Source organism: Primulina eburnea, chromosome 13 (genome assembly GCF_022965805.1).
Source record: "Primulina eburnea isolate SZY01 chromosome 13, ASM2296580v1, whole genome shotgun sequence".
NCBI classification, from domain to species: Eukaryota; Viridiplantae; Streptophyta; class Magnoliopsida; order Lamiales; family Gesneriaceae; genus Primulina; species Primulina eburnea.
Genome location: NC_133113.1, coordinates 7876033 through 7894056, shown reverse-complemented (window position 1 = coordinate 7894056; position 18024 = coordinate 7876033). Strand labels below are relative to the sequence as shown.

Genomic DNA, 18024 nt, shown 5'->3' with positions numbered 1-18024 from the left:
TATTATCTCATTATACAAAAAACCCTATAGTTAATATAATCTCAAAAATACACATAGATTTTGCATCTCAAATCTCAATATATTTAACAATATGAACTTCAATAACAATTTGAAATTTCAATTGTCAATATTATTTGTCACATGACTAAGACCCATTTATTAACACATTATACAAAAAGCCCTATAGTTAAATATAATATAGCCGGTTTTGTTATTTCGGTTTTCTGGGGATCAAAACCGTAAACCGAATTTCTTTAATTTTGAAACCGTAACCGACTGAAAAACCGATAAAACTGAACCATTTAAACCGAATTTTTCGGTTGGGTCGGTTATTTTGGTTTTAACAAAACTATGCTCACCCCTAGGGTGGTTGATGCTTCTAGGGAAGGGGCGGCCGTGTATTAGAGTGTGCAGGATTACGGTTTTGGATGGTTATTAAGTGATATTATTAGGTACTAATTGGCTTTTAATAAAAATTAAGGGATAGAAAGGATTTTAAGCCCATCAAAAAATAAGATAATCTCCTTAATCCCAAAAACACTCTTGAAAAATATTTCGATTAGATACGTTTTTGAAGATATTGTCTGAACCCTAAAAAAGTTCTCCGACTCGTTAAAATTTACGTACTGATTAAAAACATGGTCCGACGAGTAAAAATACCCAATCAAGACCTATTTTCAAAAATCATACTTAATTACACAATCTATTAAATAATTAAAAAAATTATTTAATAAAACATTTACCTGATTATCTCCGGTCTACGTTTCTCGTTCGAGCGCGAAATGCAATTTAAAGTTTTAATGCATGAAATCTTAATAAACCATAAAATGACATACATAATCTTGCAATAATCATGTCTTTAAAGCTTTAAAATAATTGAATATTGATTTTAGAAAAACCCTAAATTGTATGCAGTCTTGTTTTGTATTTCAAATTTTCTAGACCTTACATAAATAATGGTTGAAATTGATGCTAAGGAACAGGTAAAAGTATGTATAGCTAACAGATAAGGGTGTCAATCGGGTGAGTTGGGTTGGGTCGGGTTTCGGGTCAATCCACGAAATTTTTTTTTACTTTTTTTTCAACCCGAACCCGAAGCAACCCGAAAACCCCCAACTCGAACACGAACCCGTATAACCCAATTCAACCCGTCTAACCCGAATTTTATTATTTTTTTAAAATTTTTTTAAAAAATTAATGAAAAAAAATTCAAAAAAATAAAAAATAATAATAATATTTTAATTTAAACACATAATAACAAAATTTTCGATTTAAATTTGAAAGTTTAATCGTAGAAAATTAAAAGTATATTTACTAAATGAAATAAAAAATTGTTAAAAAATAAAAATATGCAAAATAAATATCAAATGATGAAAATTTAGCACATAAATATACAATAAATTTTGTTCAAACATACAATATATAAAAATATAGGTAATATTTTCAAAAAAAAAAGTTCGTGGGTCAACCCGCGACCCAACCCGAAACCCGCCTAACATGACACTAACCCGAATCCACCCAACCCGAACCCGAAAAACCCCAACCAGAACCTGATTTTTTTCGTGTTGGGTCGTGTCAGGTTGACGAGTCGTGTCGCATTTTGACACCCCTACTAACAGAGATGGTAAACTGAAATCATTGACATATTATTCAAGCCAAGTGAAATATTGAAAATCAACAGTCGAGTTCTGCTCAGAATGAGCATCACCAAATGTTAGAACACACACACATACATTGCTTAAGCAAAAGTAGCGGACATCTCAGAAACTTTGACGTTACAAAGCATGAGATGATATAGGTCAAAACATTGATCCTCATTTCTTAGTTCCAGTTCCAAGTTGAATCCATCAACTGCATTGTGATATGATCAAAACTGACTAATGGAGTGGCATATGCCCAAAATGTTTCGGTCTTGATTTCCTGCAAATATTATAATTCACCATGCAAAAACCAATTAGAGTATAAAATTCATCATTTTCAAAGATAACATGATGGCACGACTTGATATATAATCATCCGTTTCTTTGTCAGGACATTTTGTCACTAAATTTCTCCCTTCGTCTCTAGTGTACGTCTTTGGTTTTCGCCCCCACAACTGATTGATAACTTGTCACAGTCCTCCATACTATAATCTTGATCGAATCTTAATTTTGAATATGAATTTACCAGAGTTCAACTCATTCACAAACCCTGAAACATAAGTTTTCATTCAACCACACCAACTTGAGTTTCCAACCTAGAATAAGAACAGCCCAATATATTTCTTCCTGAACGATGAATAAGTTTTAATCTCTTGACCATCCTCAAGAATAGCCATCTTGTAGATACAGCGAACAAAGATAAGTTCCTAACATAGTCCTTCACAAGGTTAATCGTTTCTTGATCCAGTAAAAACCCAGAAAAAGTAAGATAAGGACCCACGGTTCTTCCCCAAAATGCCTCTACACCATAAAAATTCCAAGATATACAGCGATCAGAATATCCACAGCATGCATTTTCTTGTTAACATCATATAAGCGCCATATAGGTCAGATAAGTAATTGACAGTCTTGCTGTTTGTCCATATGCAATTATTCTTGCAATGGTTTTCGTTGTCGTTCATTTCGAAAGAGAGCCGAACGGAACATACCTATAACTGAATCATTCCAAGCCATTTACCATGGAGCCTAAATTACTCCTACAGAAAAGTATCCCCCTATAACCAGTTTGAACCACATCACAACTGAATATATGCCCTCCCACCCCAATCCCTCCCCCGTCCCCTCGCATTGTAGATACTGTGAAAGTTATGTAGCAGTTTCCAACCCTGAATCAGGATTGATCTCTGCAAGTGTAACCTTGATTGGTTTCCAACCTGGCTGATTATTAAATATAATCCATTTCTTGATGTTGATTACCATGTGCAAGATCTGGAGTATTTCACCCAGAGAAAGGTCATTTAAGCACATCTTTTTAATAATTGTTGCCGCCTCGTACCTAACCAGAAATATAAGAACATTGAGATCGTGAAGTTGAATTGATTTAGGAATAAATAACTCAGACAAATAGATGATATACCAATCAGAAAATTGCCAAAAAGTTACCATGAAACTCCTTATAGAGTTAAGGAAAATAATGTACCTGCATTGAGTATCCAATACTGCACATCTCCCTGCTGAGGATGAAAGAAATTTCTGGATTTCATCCCATGTTGTTTTAGGATAATGTTTTGTATTACCACCCACAGGGTTCACGCATTGCCACAGTTTTTTGTTTTTTCCAACATATAACTGCAGGTTACCTAATTGCTGCAGTATTACCAACTGCTGCTCAAGGGCACATGCTAAAGCTTTCTTAACATCAGTTTGACGATGTCGAGGGTCTCCATATCTGATGCAATCGGTGATATTTTCCTCAGTGGGCATAATTTTCTCATCTTTAAGGGTGTCTAAAGCAAGTAGGACTACTCCAATTAGACTTTGTATATGTTTGGAAGGTTTGGGGCATCCTGAGGTTCCCAGCACTACATTACTACTAGTGATATTGGTGATTCCAGATGTAGATGTCAATGGTGGTGGAATCTCCTGATTAGCATGTGGGAACCTGCTGGTCTGTGCTTTCTTTTGCCCATTATTTCCTTTTTGAGAACCATTTGGGTTAATGCGGTTGGGAGACTCGACGAAAGATTGTTTTCTATCTCCTCCACTCTTTGGTTGTGTTGCAGGAGCAATGTTATTACTTAAAATCTCAGAAATGCTCAAATTCGCGACATCAGGCATATTTTTAGGAGGACCTGAGGCCAAATTTGGTGACTCGGGCCGTTGAGACATTACATTAGGAGGGTACCAATGCTGATCAGTTGTCGAGGTAACAGGCGGTAATAAAGGTTCGACTGGAAGACTATTTGCCCTAGCCGAATGAAGTTGATTCTGATAAAAGACGTGTGGGTGAATAATATTGGACCAAGAAGAATCAAAGTTACCAGGTGTAAAAGTGGGTCCTGGTCCACCAATGGAAAGTTTCGGATTATAAGGACCAGAGAAATCCTGGGGAGCACTGAAAGGCTTAGGGCGCTCATATGTAGTTTGAATAAAGCTGGGATCTTTATAATCTTCTTCAGTCCCGGACATAGAACTCGAGGTTCTTGGCATACTAGGTTGACTGATATTTCTACGAGTTGGTTTTCCTTTGTTCTTTACATCGGTTCCTCTTCCCGTATTTGAGAACTTCGTATTTCCCAAATGGGGACTTTCATGGAAAGAATCGATGTGTTGGTGTGCCTGAAAGGAATCCGTCAACGAGGAGGAGTCAGAGCTAGATACATACTCATAACTGTTATTTACAAATTGGGCGGATTCACTATTTGTAAGTGCCGGCCCTCCGGCAGATAGGCTGGTCCATAGCCAAACACTCTTCGCAGCAGCAACAAGGGCCGCGGAAGCTTTTTGTGGCTGCGCTAGAAGAATATTATACCGACGCATCCGCAATTGATGAAGAGCATTTGAGAAATCTCGGTCTCCAGAGATCAGTAAATAATTTGCCGGAGCTGGATTGTCAACGGCCCAAAACAACATATCCACCAGGATTTTCTTGTCACTGGCGTCTTTAACACCTGATGACATAGATTTAATCAATTTGGTGAACATCAAACTAAATTCGGAGCCGATCGACACAATTAACAGCACAAAAGTCAAATTATTGAGTATCTAAACCCATAACAGAGAGATCCGTCCAAAAAAAATCCAAATCAAACTAGTTCTCAAAAAATCTCACAGATTAGGACAAACAAATACCAGCGGGGACGTGATTAAGCGCTATGCCGGTGCTGTTAAGCGCTTGCTGAACGGAGGGCGAGATCCTGGTGGTGTCCCCGTAGGCAGAAATCGAAACTGGCCCGCAGTAATTGATCTTCACAAGCGCCGAACTTATGTTCTGTGCGATCATATGCGGATCGCAGACCTTGGGGACTTGACAGTTCTCTATGTCCCACCACACCGAGATTTTTGCCTTGACATACTGCTCCTCCGCCGTCGCCGGAGACTGCGACTGCGCCCCTCCGCCTCCCATCACCCCAGCCAGATCCAAATTAAATCGTCGATTAGCTGATAACTGAAAGGCTTAAAGGTGCGAGGAGGCGGGGTTCAATGGTCCCCGGGAGAGGCGCACGATAGCATTAGATTTCGATTTGGTAGAGGTGAGTCGTTGGGTGCTGCTGCATTTATCTGTGGTGCGCCGTATGCGTAAGATTGTGGACGACTGACTCAAAACACTTTGTGGGAGTGGGAGTGAGAGAGGGAGTGGGAGTTGACAATTGACTTTTGTACCCTTTTGGGAATCATGACGTGGTGTTTAGCATTCCATTGGCCCTCGTTTCTGCGTGTGGCCCAAAGCTTAGACTAAATAGGAGTATACACATCCACGCGCTGTATGACAACATAAATATTTGTTACTTAGTAACTAAGGATTTTATGAGATGTAATTTTTTTGTGAACTTTGAAATAGTTGTTGGTTACTGATTTAGTGGGTTGATATTGTTTTTTCAAAAAAAATTAATTATATTATGATCGGAGATTGATTTAGGGGGTTAAATAAATAATCTCGACAAATTTTGAAAATATTTTGATTTACCAACATTGAAATGATTTTTATCCATTGGGTATCAATAAGCGAACATCATGTCATTGCGCAAAAATAGACTCAACGATTAAGTTTGAACATGAAATAGCTTAAGTGTGTGCGATAAACTACGCTATCAAATAGAAAGTTATGGCAGAGTCACTAATAAGTAAATAACACAATTTATTTTTGTAGATATTCGGAGACTTCAGCGATCCTACGTTACCCTTTCTTCTTTACGTAAGAATTTCACTAAAAGACTTTGATAATTACAACACTTTTAAATTGTTCATTTCAGGAAGATTTACCAAATTACCAAACTGAAACTCTTAGTTACCACAAACTTAAACAAAAATGAACAGTAAGACTTCTTACTCTCAGTTACAAAGATTTTGCAAAGAAATTTTAACCACGAAAATGATAATCAATTATTAGAATGAACAATTGTGCTTGTGCTTGCTATGATCAGTTAAGCTCTTGAGAACTACTTCTAACTTCAAGGAATTTTTTTTTCAGATAGATAGAAAAATGAAGCCAGTAATCGAGAGATATTGAGTAGGCCCTGACTAGTCTATTTGTATGCAGCGCCAGCAACGCTCGCCTTTTTGAATATGTCAGTCCGTTATAAATAGAGACGTTGTTGTTCCATGTTGGAACTTTTCAAGTTCGCAATCTTGATTTTGATGTTAACAAAACTTGTTATTTTGTGTTACTAATAATCTACCTTAGTGTGCAGAAGCTAGGATCAGTCACGAGCTATTTACATCGCAAACTGAAGACTCGTCTAATCGCACAAACTGAATCAGTCTAATTGTTATGTCAATTGAGCAGTCCAGCTGATTGTCCAGTTGATGGGTGGTTCAGCAGGAAAACCTCATAATCTTAGCCAGCCGAAGGAGTGTTCAACTGATGAAGAAACTCAGCTGATCAGTTCAACTGAACGAGAGTGAAATCAGTTCAGCTGACGAGTCAACTGATTTCACCAGCCCAACTGAAGATCAGTTCCGCTGACTAGTTCGAAGCATCATTCAGAATCTTTCAGTTGTAGATCAAGACAAACTATTTCTAATGGATTCAAGCTATACACAAAGGTACAAAGTAATTGTCCAGTCAAAGGACAATAATGGATGTTGCATCAGAACATTAAAGACAAACGTTTCAGAATGGCAGTCGAAAAATCGAAATACAAAGTCCAAGAAACGAATTCAAAATGCAACGGATACAATAAATGAGTCTCACTGTACGATCTAACTTCGCGCCTATAAATGGAAGATGAAGATCAGTAAAGAAAAAGAGAGCCACAATGCAAATACCAGAGAGAGTCTAGTAAAAGAAAGGGCACGTTTATTTGCTCATCGGCTTTCAAGAAGCAGTCAGCCCAGAGGGATACCAAAGACATATCAGCTTAGTTTAGAAGCTTATCTCCCTCAGTGTGTGATAACATCCTTATCCAGTTCTCACACACAAACACTCTAACAACCACTCAAATACAGTCTTGCACAATGACGTTAAACTCGTGTATGTAGTCTTTGACACACAGACGCTAAAGAAGTGTTGGCTGGAATGTGCTGTCTTCAGTCGTAGCTAGGAGTTCAGTTTAGGCAGTAGTTTAAGTCCTAGCTGAGTGGGTTTGTACAAGTAGTTGTATAAATCAAATTCTTCTAGTGGATCCTACCCGTGGAGGTAGAAGGGGTAACGTAGGAGCAGTTGAAGTCTCCAAACATTCATAAACATATCTTGTGTATTTAAATAATTAGCTGCTGTTTCCAAACTGTTTGGATCAGTTAGAGTATCCGTCAGTTCAATTGTCACCATAACTGAACTGATAAATGCAAAAACTAATCTACCCTTCTTCAGTTATTCAGTTTACATGAGGTAAAATATTTTTTAATATAACAGTCTTCTTTATGAAGGATTACTTCGAGTTTATTCCGCTTCGTGTTAAACCAAACTCGATTTAATTTATCGGTGTTAACATTTTTTGAACACGAGCTATTGCAGCTAATTAGAGAATATGGTGTTCGAAATGCCTTCAAAAGCACTAGCACACTCGTTCCTTTAATTGATATCAGAGCATGTTGTTCTAAGAAGAAAATTTGAAGAAAACCGTGTTTTAAAATTTGTTACTTTAAAATAGTGTTAAAAGCTATTTAAAAGTATTTCATTCAATTTTCAAAACTATTTGAAAATATTTATATATCGCTCTTTAGCAAAGAGTTGAGAGGATTGGTTCTGAAACTAACGTTGTAGCCACTTCTCTAGATTCTTAGCTTTGGGGTTTTAATCGAGTCTATCTTCAGAAAGATGAGTAGTATTAGCAACCGCCCGAGCTTTCTTGATCGAGTCTATCTTCAGAAAGATGTCAAGCATGTTCTTGGATATGTCAGAGACTTCCTTGAGCATTTTATCCTTGAAGCTAATAAAATCTTATACATTTTTCAGATGCTATCTCGTCAGAATAATAAGAGTTGAAGAAATGGAGGTCAAACTTCAGTGAATTTTGTCTAGCGTATTTTCATCAATTAGATCAAGATCAATAGATGGAGCTCGATCCTGGGTAGTTCCTTAGTGCCATCAAGAGTCGGATTGGGAGCCTGACTACTTGAAGGACCGGCCTGCTCAATAATCAATACCCTTGGCTCAACTTTACTCATTGGCTCTTCTATTGAAACTTTGTGTGTAGCCTGACTGATATGATGAACACCTTTTTCTTGTGGCTCTGCCTAACTAATTGTCTCTGCCACAAACACTTCTTCAACATCATCATTTGCTCCCTGAGAGACTACTAATGCATTCACAACAACTTTTGGTATTGCATCCATAGACTTAGGCAATACCTTATAACTATCTTGATCAACAACTTTTATCTCAACAACTGCTTCTACAATAGCTTTAACAAAACTTGTTTCATCAAACTCTGTCTCAGAAACCTCTTTTCTCATTAGTACATCCTTAGATGGAATGACTTCTTCTACTTAAAACAACATGTCCTCAGAAGTCTTTGTTTCATCCAATTTGAGCACAACAAGAGAGAAAGATAGAAGACCACATAAAGATACAACATCATCATCAGCGTCCTCCCGTTGTTGTGCAATTGACTGCAAAACCTCATCATAATTGCTTGGGGAAATCTCCCTTAGGCCTTAACAATGTAGATAGGGCAACTTCTGATTGTATGATAGGTGGCAATGAGAAGGGAATCTGAATCATTTTTTCAATTGGTTGAGAGCCTGGTGCTCTAATTTTGTTTTGGATCCTTTTTCATTGTCTTTTCTACTGACAGCATCAGTTCATGCTCATCTTCCCACATTTTTACTTTCATATCTAACGACATAAGATCCATATATATCTGAGTAATCACTGCAATATAATCAAAGGAAATTGAGTGCAGTGGATTGTAGTTTTGACTTATTTCAGCACATATTTGAGTAAAACTTTTTTCTTTATGAGATCAACCAGGTACGATCTCTTCTGAAGTTCTTCTCTGATGTATCGTGTCTTTACCAACTTCAGAATATTCTTCTCAAGATGAATTTCTTTGTTCAAAGCATTCTTCTTTTTCTTCAGTTCAGCTAAATGGTTGACAAATCTAATCTTCATCTAGTCATAAGAAAATGTGAATCTCTTCATCTACATATTCATTCACTTCATCTGCAAGTAAGTCGATTTTAGTATGGACCGCAAATATTTGCTTAGACTCATATACCATCAGCTCTTTGGATTTAACTAAAGCTGTTGAAAATTTTGAATCCAATTCTTATCGGTTGGGTTTGGATTGGATCTTTAATAACCACTCTTGTTGGTCGGGGAGGAGAGAGAGCAACTGGAAAAGTTCTTGGTTTTTCAATCATCTGAGGAGCACCATGGTTATGAATGACAATGACAGTGTCTGCTTTCATGATCTTAATCGGTCCATTTGGGATGATGTATCATATATCATCATCTTGTGAATCAAAATGAGCTCACATCCTAATTTTTCAATCATCAAAATCCTCTTTGGAGAACATGATAATCTTACTAAAGGAGGCCATTAGAGTTTAATGTTCAAAGGAAAGAATTAACCCGCTCTAATACCAATTTTTAGGATCGAAGATTGATTTACAGGGGTGAATAAATAATCTCAACAAATTTTGAAAATATTTTGGATGGGTTAGTAACACTAAAACGCAATTCATGTCGGTTTGGGATCACTAAACCAGCAGTTTGTCACTGCGTGGAAATAGGCTCATTGTCATAGGCATTGTTACAACTGTTGTAATTGGCAGTGTTGTTGAAAGTGCGTTCTACGATAACGGTTTAAAACCGTCGTCGTAGCTTCACTTAGCGACGAATTAACCGTCTAAAATATTAGCGACGGATTATAACTAAACCGTCGTTAATTAGCGATGGTTTTGAATAAACAGTCGCTAAAATTAGCGACGGTTTAAGTTATACTGTCACTACAATTAGCGATAGTTTATTCTAAACCGTCGCTAATTAGCGATGGCTTTCTCAAAAACGTCGCCAATTAGCGTCGGTTTTAAAATAAACTGTCGCTAATTAACATAATAAATTCACTAATTAGCGACAGTTTAGTCATAATCCGTCGCTAATATTTTAAGTAAAATAAAAAAAAATATTACGCATATTCATGAACATCCACAGCCGTCAACAAATGAGTCAACAAATGAGGATTCTCTTTAACATGCTCAATAGAAATTTCTAGCAAATCATCGTCGTCGTACCAAGAATTCATAATCTTAAATAAAAATTAGAACTTTACCAAGAATTGAAACGAAAAAACTTACCTTAAATTGAAACTAAAATCGTACAAGAGAGGAAAATGTAATGTAGATGTGAAGGAAATGGACCGAAAATGCGAATATTTATAGACAATTTGCGACGGCTTTTTGTATAACTATCGCTATTGGCGACGGTTTTACTAACCCTTGTGGTTTCTCCAAAAAAACGCGCTAATCCACGATTTTAGAAAACCGTTGTCGTTTGTCCAAAAAACACGCTAATAGACAACGGTTCACTAAAATCGTTGTCATTTCTCCAAAAAAAACACGTGAATCCACAACGGTTTCAGAAAACCGTTGTCGTTTTTCCAAAAAAAAAAAACAAGCCAATCCACAACTGTTTTAGAAAATCGCTGTCATTTGTCCAAAAAACACGCTAATAGACAATAGTTTTAAAAATTAAAAGACAAATGTTTTTCAAAAAATTCGTTGTCTTTTCAGTGTGGTTGAATGCATATTTTGTTGTAGTGTAAGTTTAAACACGAAATGGCTTGAGTGCGTTTGATCAGCTAGGCTATCAAATAGAAAGTTATGGTAGAGTAATTGATAATAAATAACACAAGTAGGTTTTTGGATGTTCGGAAACTTCAATACTCTTATGTTACCCTTTCTTCTTTGCAGAAAGATTTCACTAAAAGACTTTGTCAATTACAACAATTTGAAATTGCCCACCTCAGTAGTATTTACCACATTTCCGAGCTGAAAGTCTTAGTATATCACAACTTAAACAAATGAGCTATAAGATTTTTACTCTTAGTTACAAGGATTTTCAAAGAAATTCTATGCACAAAAGTTATGCTCGATTATCTAAATGAACAACATAGAGTGTGCTTGCCATGACCGATTAGACTCTTGAAAATTATTTTTAACTTAGAAGAATTTTTTCCAAATAGATAGAAAAAATAAAGCGAATAATCAAGAGATCTTGAGTATGCCATGTTCGATATATTTATAGGAATTGTCTGCAGCGGTCATCTTTCTTAATATGTCAATCTGTTACAAATAGAGACGTCATTGTGTCATGTCATCGTCTTTTATAATAAATAGTACATTTTGGGCAGTGCGCGGACTCTGACATTCAACAGAATAAAAAAGATGTTATGTGAGATCTTATCTAATCATCAACTAGTATTTGTTCTTCGAGAATGATAATAGATGTTCATAGAATATTTGATTTAGGATAACCGATCCACTGGGGAAAACAGCACCATCAGTTGTCCTTTGATCAACTTGACTTCTTTCAGTGACCTTTTTATATCAGCTTGCCTAATATCAATAACCTTTTTACCTTAGGGTAAACTAATAGTTTTGCTTAGGCAGTCGGTAGGGCGCTGATTAATAGTTTAGCTTAGGAAACATATACGCATGAATAATCAGTTTCCTTCTTAAATTTAATTCTTGGTGTAGATTAACAAAAACTCAATAAGATATAGAACACTGGTGAAAAAGTTCAACAAATTGATGTCATGTAAGAAAAAACCTCAAGAAGTATCGGAAAAGTTGGGGAAAGAATGACCAAAGTTGAACCAAAAGTCAAGAAAGAATCCACATGCATTGATATGTGGGTTGAAGATTTATGAAGTTAAATGTTCTGAAAAATGAATGTTCCAACCCACCTAATGTGGGTCTGAACATGAGCTGATAATGGAAATTACATTTCTTATTGTCTTAAGGCATGTAGGAGACTATAAATTATGCCCCAATTTTATCTTTCGATCAATAATTTATCTTCAACTTCGAGCACTGCTTCTTCCAAAAGTTATTTTTACATCATCCATTATAGAATATATACAGATACAAAAACACTGAGGTAACTTATTTAAAATGTCATCTTGACATCACATAAATGTTAAATTTTGTCACATAATTATTTCCAATCATTAACACATTATCTTGCTAAATTATTTTTAGTGTGCCTTACTTTAAACAAATTACAACAAAATTAAAAACTTTGTCCAACAAATTTTTTCGATGCTGCAGAATTTACCAAGATGGAAAATGACAAAATGGGATTCTAGATCGCTCCAGAAGGGTATTCTATGTGTTAACAAATGCAGAAATTAACAAATTTGATATGTTTTTTTAGCAAAAACTTGTGTGAGACGGTCTCACGGTCGTATTTGTGATACCGATCTCTTATTTGGGTCATCCATGAAAAAGTATTACTTTTTATGTAAATAATAGTACTTTTTATTGTGAATATGGGTATGGTTGACCCGTTTCACAGATTAAAATCCGTGAGACGATCTCACATGATACCCATTCTATTTTTTGGCAAAAACTTGTGTGAGACGGTCTCACGGGTCGTATTAATGAGACAGATCTCTTATTTGGGTTATCCATGAAAAAATATTAATTTTTATGCTAAGAGTATTATTTTTTATTGTGAATATGAGTAAGGTTGACCGTTTCACAGATTAAGATTCATAAGACGGTCTCATATGAGACCCACTCTCTCTATTTTGGGGGTAATGGGCAGTAATCCTGATATCCTTTTCCCAGGGCCGGCTCTGCGTATATCTGTGCCTCTGGGTGTGGGTTAAAAATCCGAAAAATATGCATGCAGAGTCACGAAAATCAAGAAAAAATCAAATTTCGAATTCTCGATTTTCATTATTTCAAGCATGGAAAGACTCAATTTATTGTTATTTTGAAAGGGAGCTATGAAGAGAGCAACCTAATCCATTAGAGATGACTTTTGACCACTAAATTTTTATGTGTAAAGGGCTTGAGGGAGGAGAAAACCAAATTCAACGAGAATCCCACCTTTCACGTTGAGATTTCTTATTTCCATTTTGATTTTATTTTCATGAGTTCAAATATTGATTTATTTATTTGTTTAATTTTTATGAAATATTTTGTTTTACATTAAGACCAGGATAGGATCGAGATAACACTATTTTGATATTGAGTTTATTTTTAATAAATTGTTTTTTATTTCTTTTTATTATCGATTGATGTTGGTTTAATATTGATTTTGAATATCATCAACAAATACTTACATGTTTGCTGATTGATCTTGAATCTATAGATGATTGATTAAAGATTGCTTCAAATAAGTCTATAAATAATGATTAAATCGATTACAAATAATATTCTGTTTTAAGTAAATATTATAATTTCATTGCAATTAATGCATCTAAATATAATTAAATTCAATTATAAATAGTTGATTTAAATGAAATTATGAAGCATAGAAATAGGTTAATAATTAATTCAGTGGTTTTTTATTGTGATTGAGCAGAGTTTATATAATTAATTGTAATATAATATGTTTAACATAGTGGATTTTAGTACCGTTGTAGACCTTGATTTTTTTTTTTTTTGAGTTTTATTTCTTCGTTAATCATTAACTATCTTTTAGATTTAGAAATTTATATAGTTTTAGTTTATTTAGATTTATTTTTTTTCCTTTTAACCAATTTAACCGAATTAGTATAGCTTAAGTTAATTAATTGAAATTCTAATAATTAAACATCAACGAGAGTGACTCACATTCTAAATGCGATAAATTACAATTTAATCTAATGTATTTGTTAGTTCAAATCTTATATCTCTTAGGTTTATAACTTAACCGATTGCAAACACTCCAAAAATCTGGTTTTTCTCCTATTTTCTCCAGCTCCCTTTTTTTAATTCGGATACCTCGTTAATTTATCTAAATAATAATAGCTTACATTCATAGGCGGAGCCACGTGGTTGTTTACTCGAGCCGGGTGGCCTAATTTTTTTTTAAATGTATATGTAAATTTTGGAATAATATGATATTAGCTCGGGGAGATCAATTTAAATATTAAAAGATTTTAAAGTTTAAAATTCTAATCTAGACAGATTCATATTTCTGATTCAGCCACAACTTACGTTTAATCAAATTCTATGTTAGAGCATCCACAATGGGTGGTTGTTAAACGTTGGGTCCACTACCACATACTCATTATAACAACATATCTCTTACCAACATTCTTTTAACATTCAAACTCATTATTTATGGTCTCACTGCCACGTACTCATTATAACAATTATCTCTTTTATCCGCATTTAATTTAACATTCAAACTCATTAATTAAATATCTAAAATTAAAAATAAAATATATACAACGGTTTACAAATGAAAATAAAAAAAAATTAATTTTTTTTTATAAAAAACCAATCCGAAAGTCAAATTTAAAAATTTAAAAACAAAATTAAAATAATTCAAAATACGTGGGGTCCATGTGTCAGCAAATAAACGACGGTTTTTAAAAAATAAACTGACAAAGAGACGTTCAAACTTCCTCTCTCTTGTGAGTAGACGTTATAACGTCCTCTCACAATGGAGAGAGAGTGTTAAATATCGTCTCATTGTAGGTGTCTTTAGGCATGAATAACACATAAAGCCTCGATTACATAAAATGATAATAAAAATAATTTTAATTCAATGCATGATAACAACCCCCACGTCGCGATTTGAGCATAGAGTGGGTGGAGTATGATATAAGCAATCCTATATTATATTATACAATATTATTGTTATCGTACTATTTTATACAATATTATGGTTATCGTTATTATATTTTATTTTTAATAGCTCTTTCACTATTTTTAAATTTAATAAATATTTTTTGTTAGGAAACTTTTCTTTATGCCTATTGTTGACATCACCATCGATATCACCAATACATATTTTGTTAAAAATAAAAATTTATGATAAAATGAAATTTCAAAGTCACAAAATATATTAAATTACATCCTTTATAAAAAAAAATTCATTCAATTGTATATATTCATCACAAATTGAAAGACATTTATAGAATCTCTTTGAAAATAATCCAAAAATAATTATATCACCAAAAATAATTATATCATCATACAATATTTTTTCATATTTTCAACTCTTATTTTCAAAACTCCACTTTGTGATGATTATCAAGATACAATGATTGTCTTCATTACATATTTTCATACCGACTCGTTAAATACTTTACTAGAAAAACCTATTGAGATAAAAACCATAGCAAAAGAACAAAGAGTGAAGTCACATAAAATCCCCCTCATATTATCACAAACGATTCTTCACAAATTTCGTAGATTGCGCATTCCAATGTTATATTTATGCTTTCTGAATATTGTCGTAGAAAGTGCATTTGTGAAGAGATATGATGAGTTTTCACTTGATTGAATGTAACGAATATCTTTATTCTTCTCAAGCTCATGGATGGATGCGAAGAACTTAGAGAAATATATTTAGTTATGTCGTTTTTTATATATCTTTCTTTTATTTGAGTAACACATGCAGCATTATCTTCATATAGTGTCACATGCTTCTTGTCAAATGATAATCCGCATGAGATTTGGATATGTTGGGTCACTAATTTTAGCCACACAAATTCACGGGGTGCTTCATGTAGTGCAATAATCTCGGCGTGATTTGATGAAGTTGTTACGAATATTTGTTTCTATGAACGTCAAAAAATTAGAGTGCCTCCACGAGTAAATACATATCCGGTTTGGGAACGTGCCTTGTGTAGATAAGATAAGTACCCAGCATCAGCATAACCAATTATACTTTGATTGGTATATTTTGAATACAAAAGTCCCAAGTTACTACAAGAAATTTTGCATACAACAACGCACATACGACAACGATTTTTGTGAAAAACCGTTGTCCTATGTTTTTTTAACAACGGTTTTAGCGAAAACCGTTGTCTTTTGGGGGTCAAAGACAACGATTTTTTAAAAACCGTTGTCTTTTTGGGGTCAAAGACAACGGTTTTTGGGGTCAATGACAACGTTCTATAAAACCGTTGTCTTTGGACATTTTTTAGGGTCAATGAATGAACCATTGTTTATTAGCGTTTTTTTTTCGACAATCGACAACCGTTGTCTTTGGACATTTTTTAGGGTCAATGAATGAACCATTGTTTATTAGCGTTTTTTTTTCGACAATCAACAACGGTTTTGTTGAGGATCGGGTTGAGTTAGAAGGAGAGGGTTGAATAAACTCAATGGCCAACTTATTAAATTCTTTTGAATGATGTGCTAAAATCCTGTTAGAGATTTTAACGATTCTTGTTCAAGTATAAAGACCAGCAGATCACAAGATAATGTGCGGAAAACGATCTGTTGGTTAGTGGGTGAAAATTGATAAAGCCGAAAAGCAGTAGATAGCACAAGGATTGTTTCTGGAAGTTCGAAGATGAATCTTCTACGTCTCCCCTTCTTCTATTTTCAGAAAGTATCACTAAAAGACTTTGGTGAATACAGCACAACAATTGTACACACCCACTTCAATAGGACTTACCCTTCGCCTATTGAAACTCTTAGCTTTACAACTCAATTTTTTGAATGATCGTAAATTCTGGAAAAGACTCTTTTCCAGTTACAAATTCTTCTATCAATGATTTGATGAAATAAATAGCTTAAGAAGATATAACTGAAGTAGCTAGCACAATATGATCTCAATGATCAATAGTATGCAATGAATCGTGTGCTGCCTTTTTCAGTGTTGAGCTCTTTATATAACTGAAAGTTCTAACAATGCTCGAATGATGTTTTTCAATTCAGATTTTTTGTTTAATGTATTGTATGTCTCCACAAAATTCTTCATCTCCATATATAGGCTCTATTCAACATTCAAAAACTGAACGACTCTTTTCTTTTTGGTGTTTCAGCTTTATTGCTTAAAATGGACCCTGCAGAATACATTAAAAGTAATCAGTCGCAGTTCATACCAAAAATGGTATACCGTCTTAAATGTTCTTGTATAACATTTAATGACATTTAATGAAGCAATAAATGCTGATATCACGTTAATAGATCAACGGTAATATTTAGAGACTTTGAGATACGCAAGATTCTGTTAGTGTATATTTCGAATTTTGTATCCTTCTAGTTCTGGTTTTAGCTAAGAAATTATTCGAGCAAGTTTTTAGCGCGATACCAGTACTTCTGGTTTTACAATATCTACTGGTTTTGTACTATTCCATCATCTACTGGTTTTTCCTTAGCTTCTCCATTCTAACAATTTTGCGCGATACAAGTACTTCTATTTTACAACATCTACTGGTTCTATTGGTTTTGTACTAATCCAACATCTACTGGTTTTTCCTTAGCATCTTCACGATAATTTTAATTCTAACAATTTCTCCCTTTGTGGTGATGTCAAAACCTAGATGTTCTGTGTTAATAAAATCGAGATAGGAGGGGATTAGATAATCAAAACAATTTATATCCAGAGAAAATCACATAAAGCATAAATATAAGTTAGTTAATAAAGAAACAAAGAAAAAATTAGTTTGTTCCAATATCCCTGAAAGTAGCTTGATCTGGATTTTGATCCCTTCCCGTTGGTCTGCTGCTACTTGCTCTAGTTCTATCATCTTCCCCCTTTTTGGCATCATCAAGAAGGACCCTAGCAAGTAATTCATCAATCCTCCCAGATAAGTTGTGAATGCCATTTGTCAGCATCTCCAGATAAGGAGTCTGATTGGAAACTCGATCATTAATAGCAGTGAGCGTTTGAGATTGAGAATCAATCTTGGAATCCATCAGGTCCATGGTGGTGGAGATTGATCGAAACATTTCATCATGCTCGGTGATCCTGGTAAATATATCAGATTGAGCAAGCGCGATCTGACTGGAATTTCTGGTTATGACCTGTCGAAAGACG

General features: G+C 34.6%; 1 protein-coding gene across 1 annotated transcript; it reads right to left on the bottom strand.

Moving 5' to 3' along the window:
• Positions 1-1625: 1625 nt before the first annotated feature.
• On the bottom strand, positions 1626-5249 carry LOC140808606 (uncharacterized). Its single transcript, XM_073165721.1, has 3 exons — positions 4773-5249; positions 3121-4591; positions 1626-2976 (listed from the first exon to the last, which is right to left on the bottom strand). The coding sequence occupies exons 1-3, from the start codon at positions 5044-5046 to the stop codon at positions 2787-2789; spliced, it is 1935 nt and encodes a 644-aa protein (XP_073021822.1). The 5' UTR covers positions 5047-5249; the 3' UTR covers positions 1626-2786.
• Positions 5250-18024: the final 12775 nt, after the last annotated feature.

Excerpts from the sequence above, each read along its gene's own strand:
- LOC140808606 (XM_073165721.1), bottom strand. The coding sequence starts at position 5,046 with ATGGGAGGCGGAGGGGCGCAGTCGCAGTCTCCGGCGACGGCGGAGGAG. Across the intron at positions 4,592-4,772 it reads GCTTAATCACGTCCCCGCTG|GTGTTAAAGACGCCAGTGAC; the intron begins GTATTTGTTTGT and ends CTATGTCATCAG. Across the intron at positions 2,977-3,120 it reads GTATTGGATACTCAATGCAG|GTACGAGGCGGCAACAATTA; the intron begins GTACATTATTTT and ends ATTTCTGGTTAG.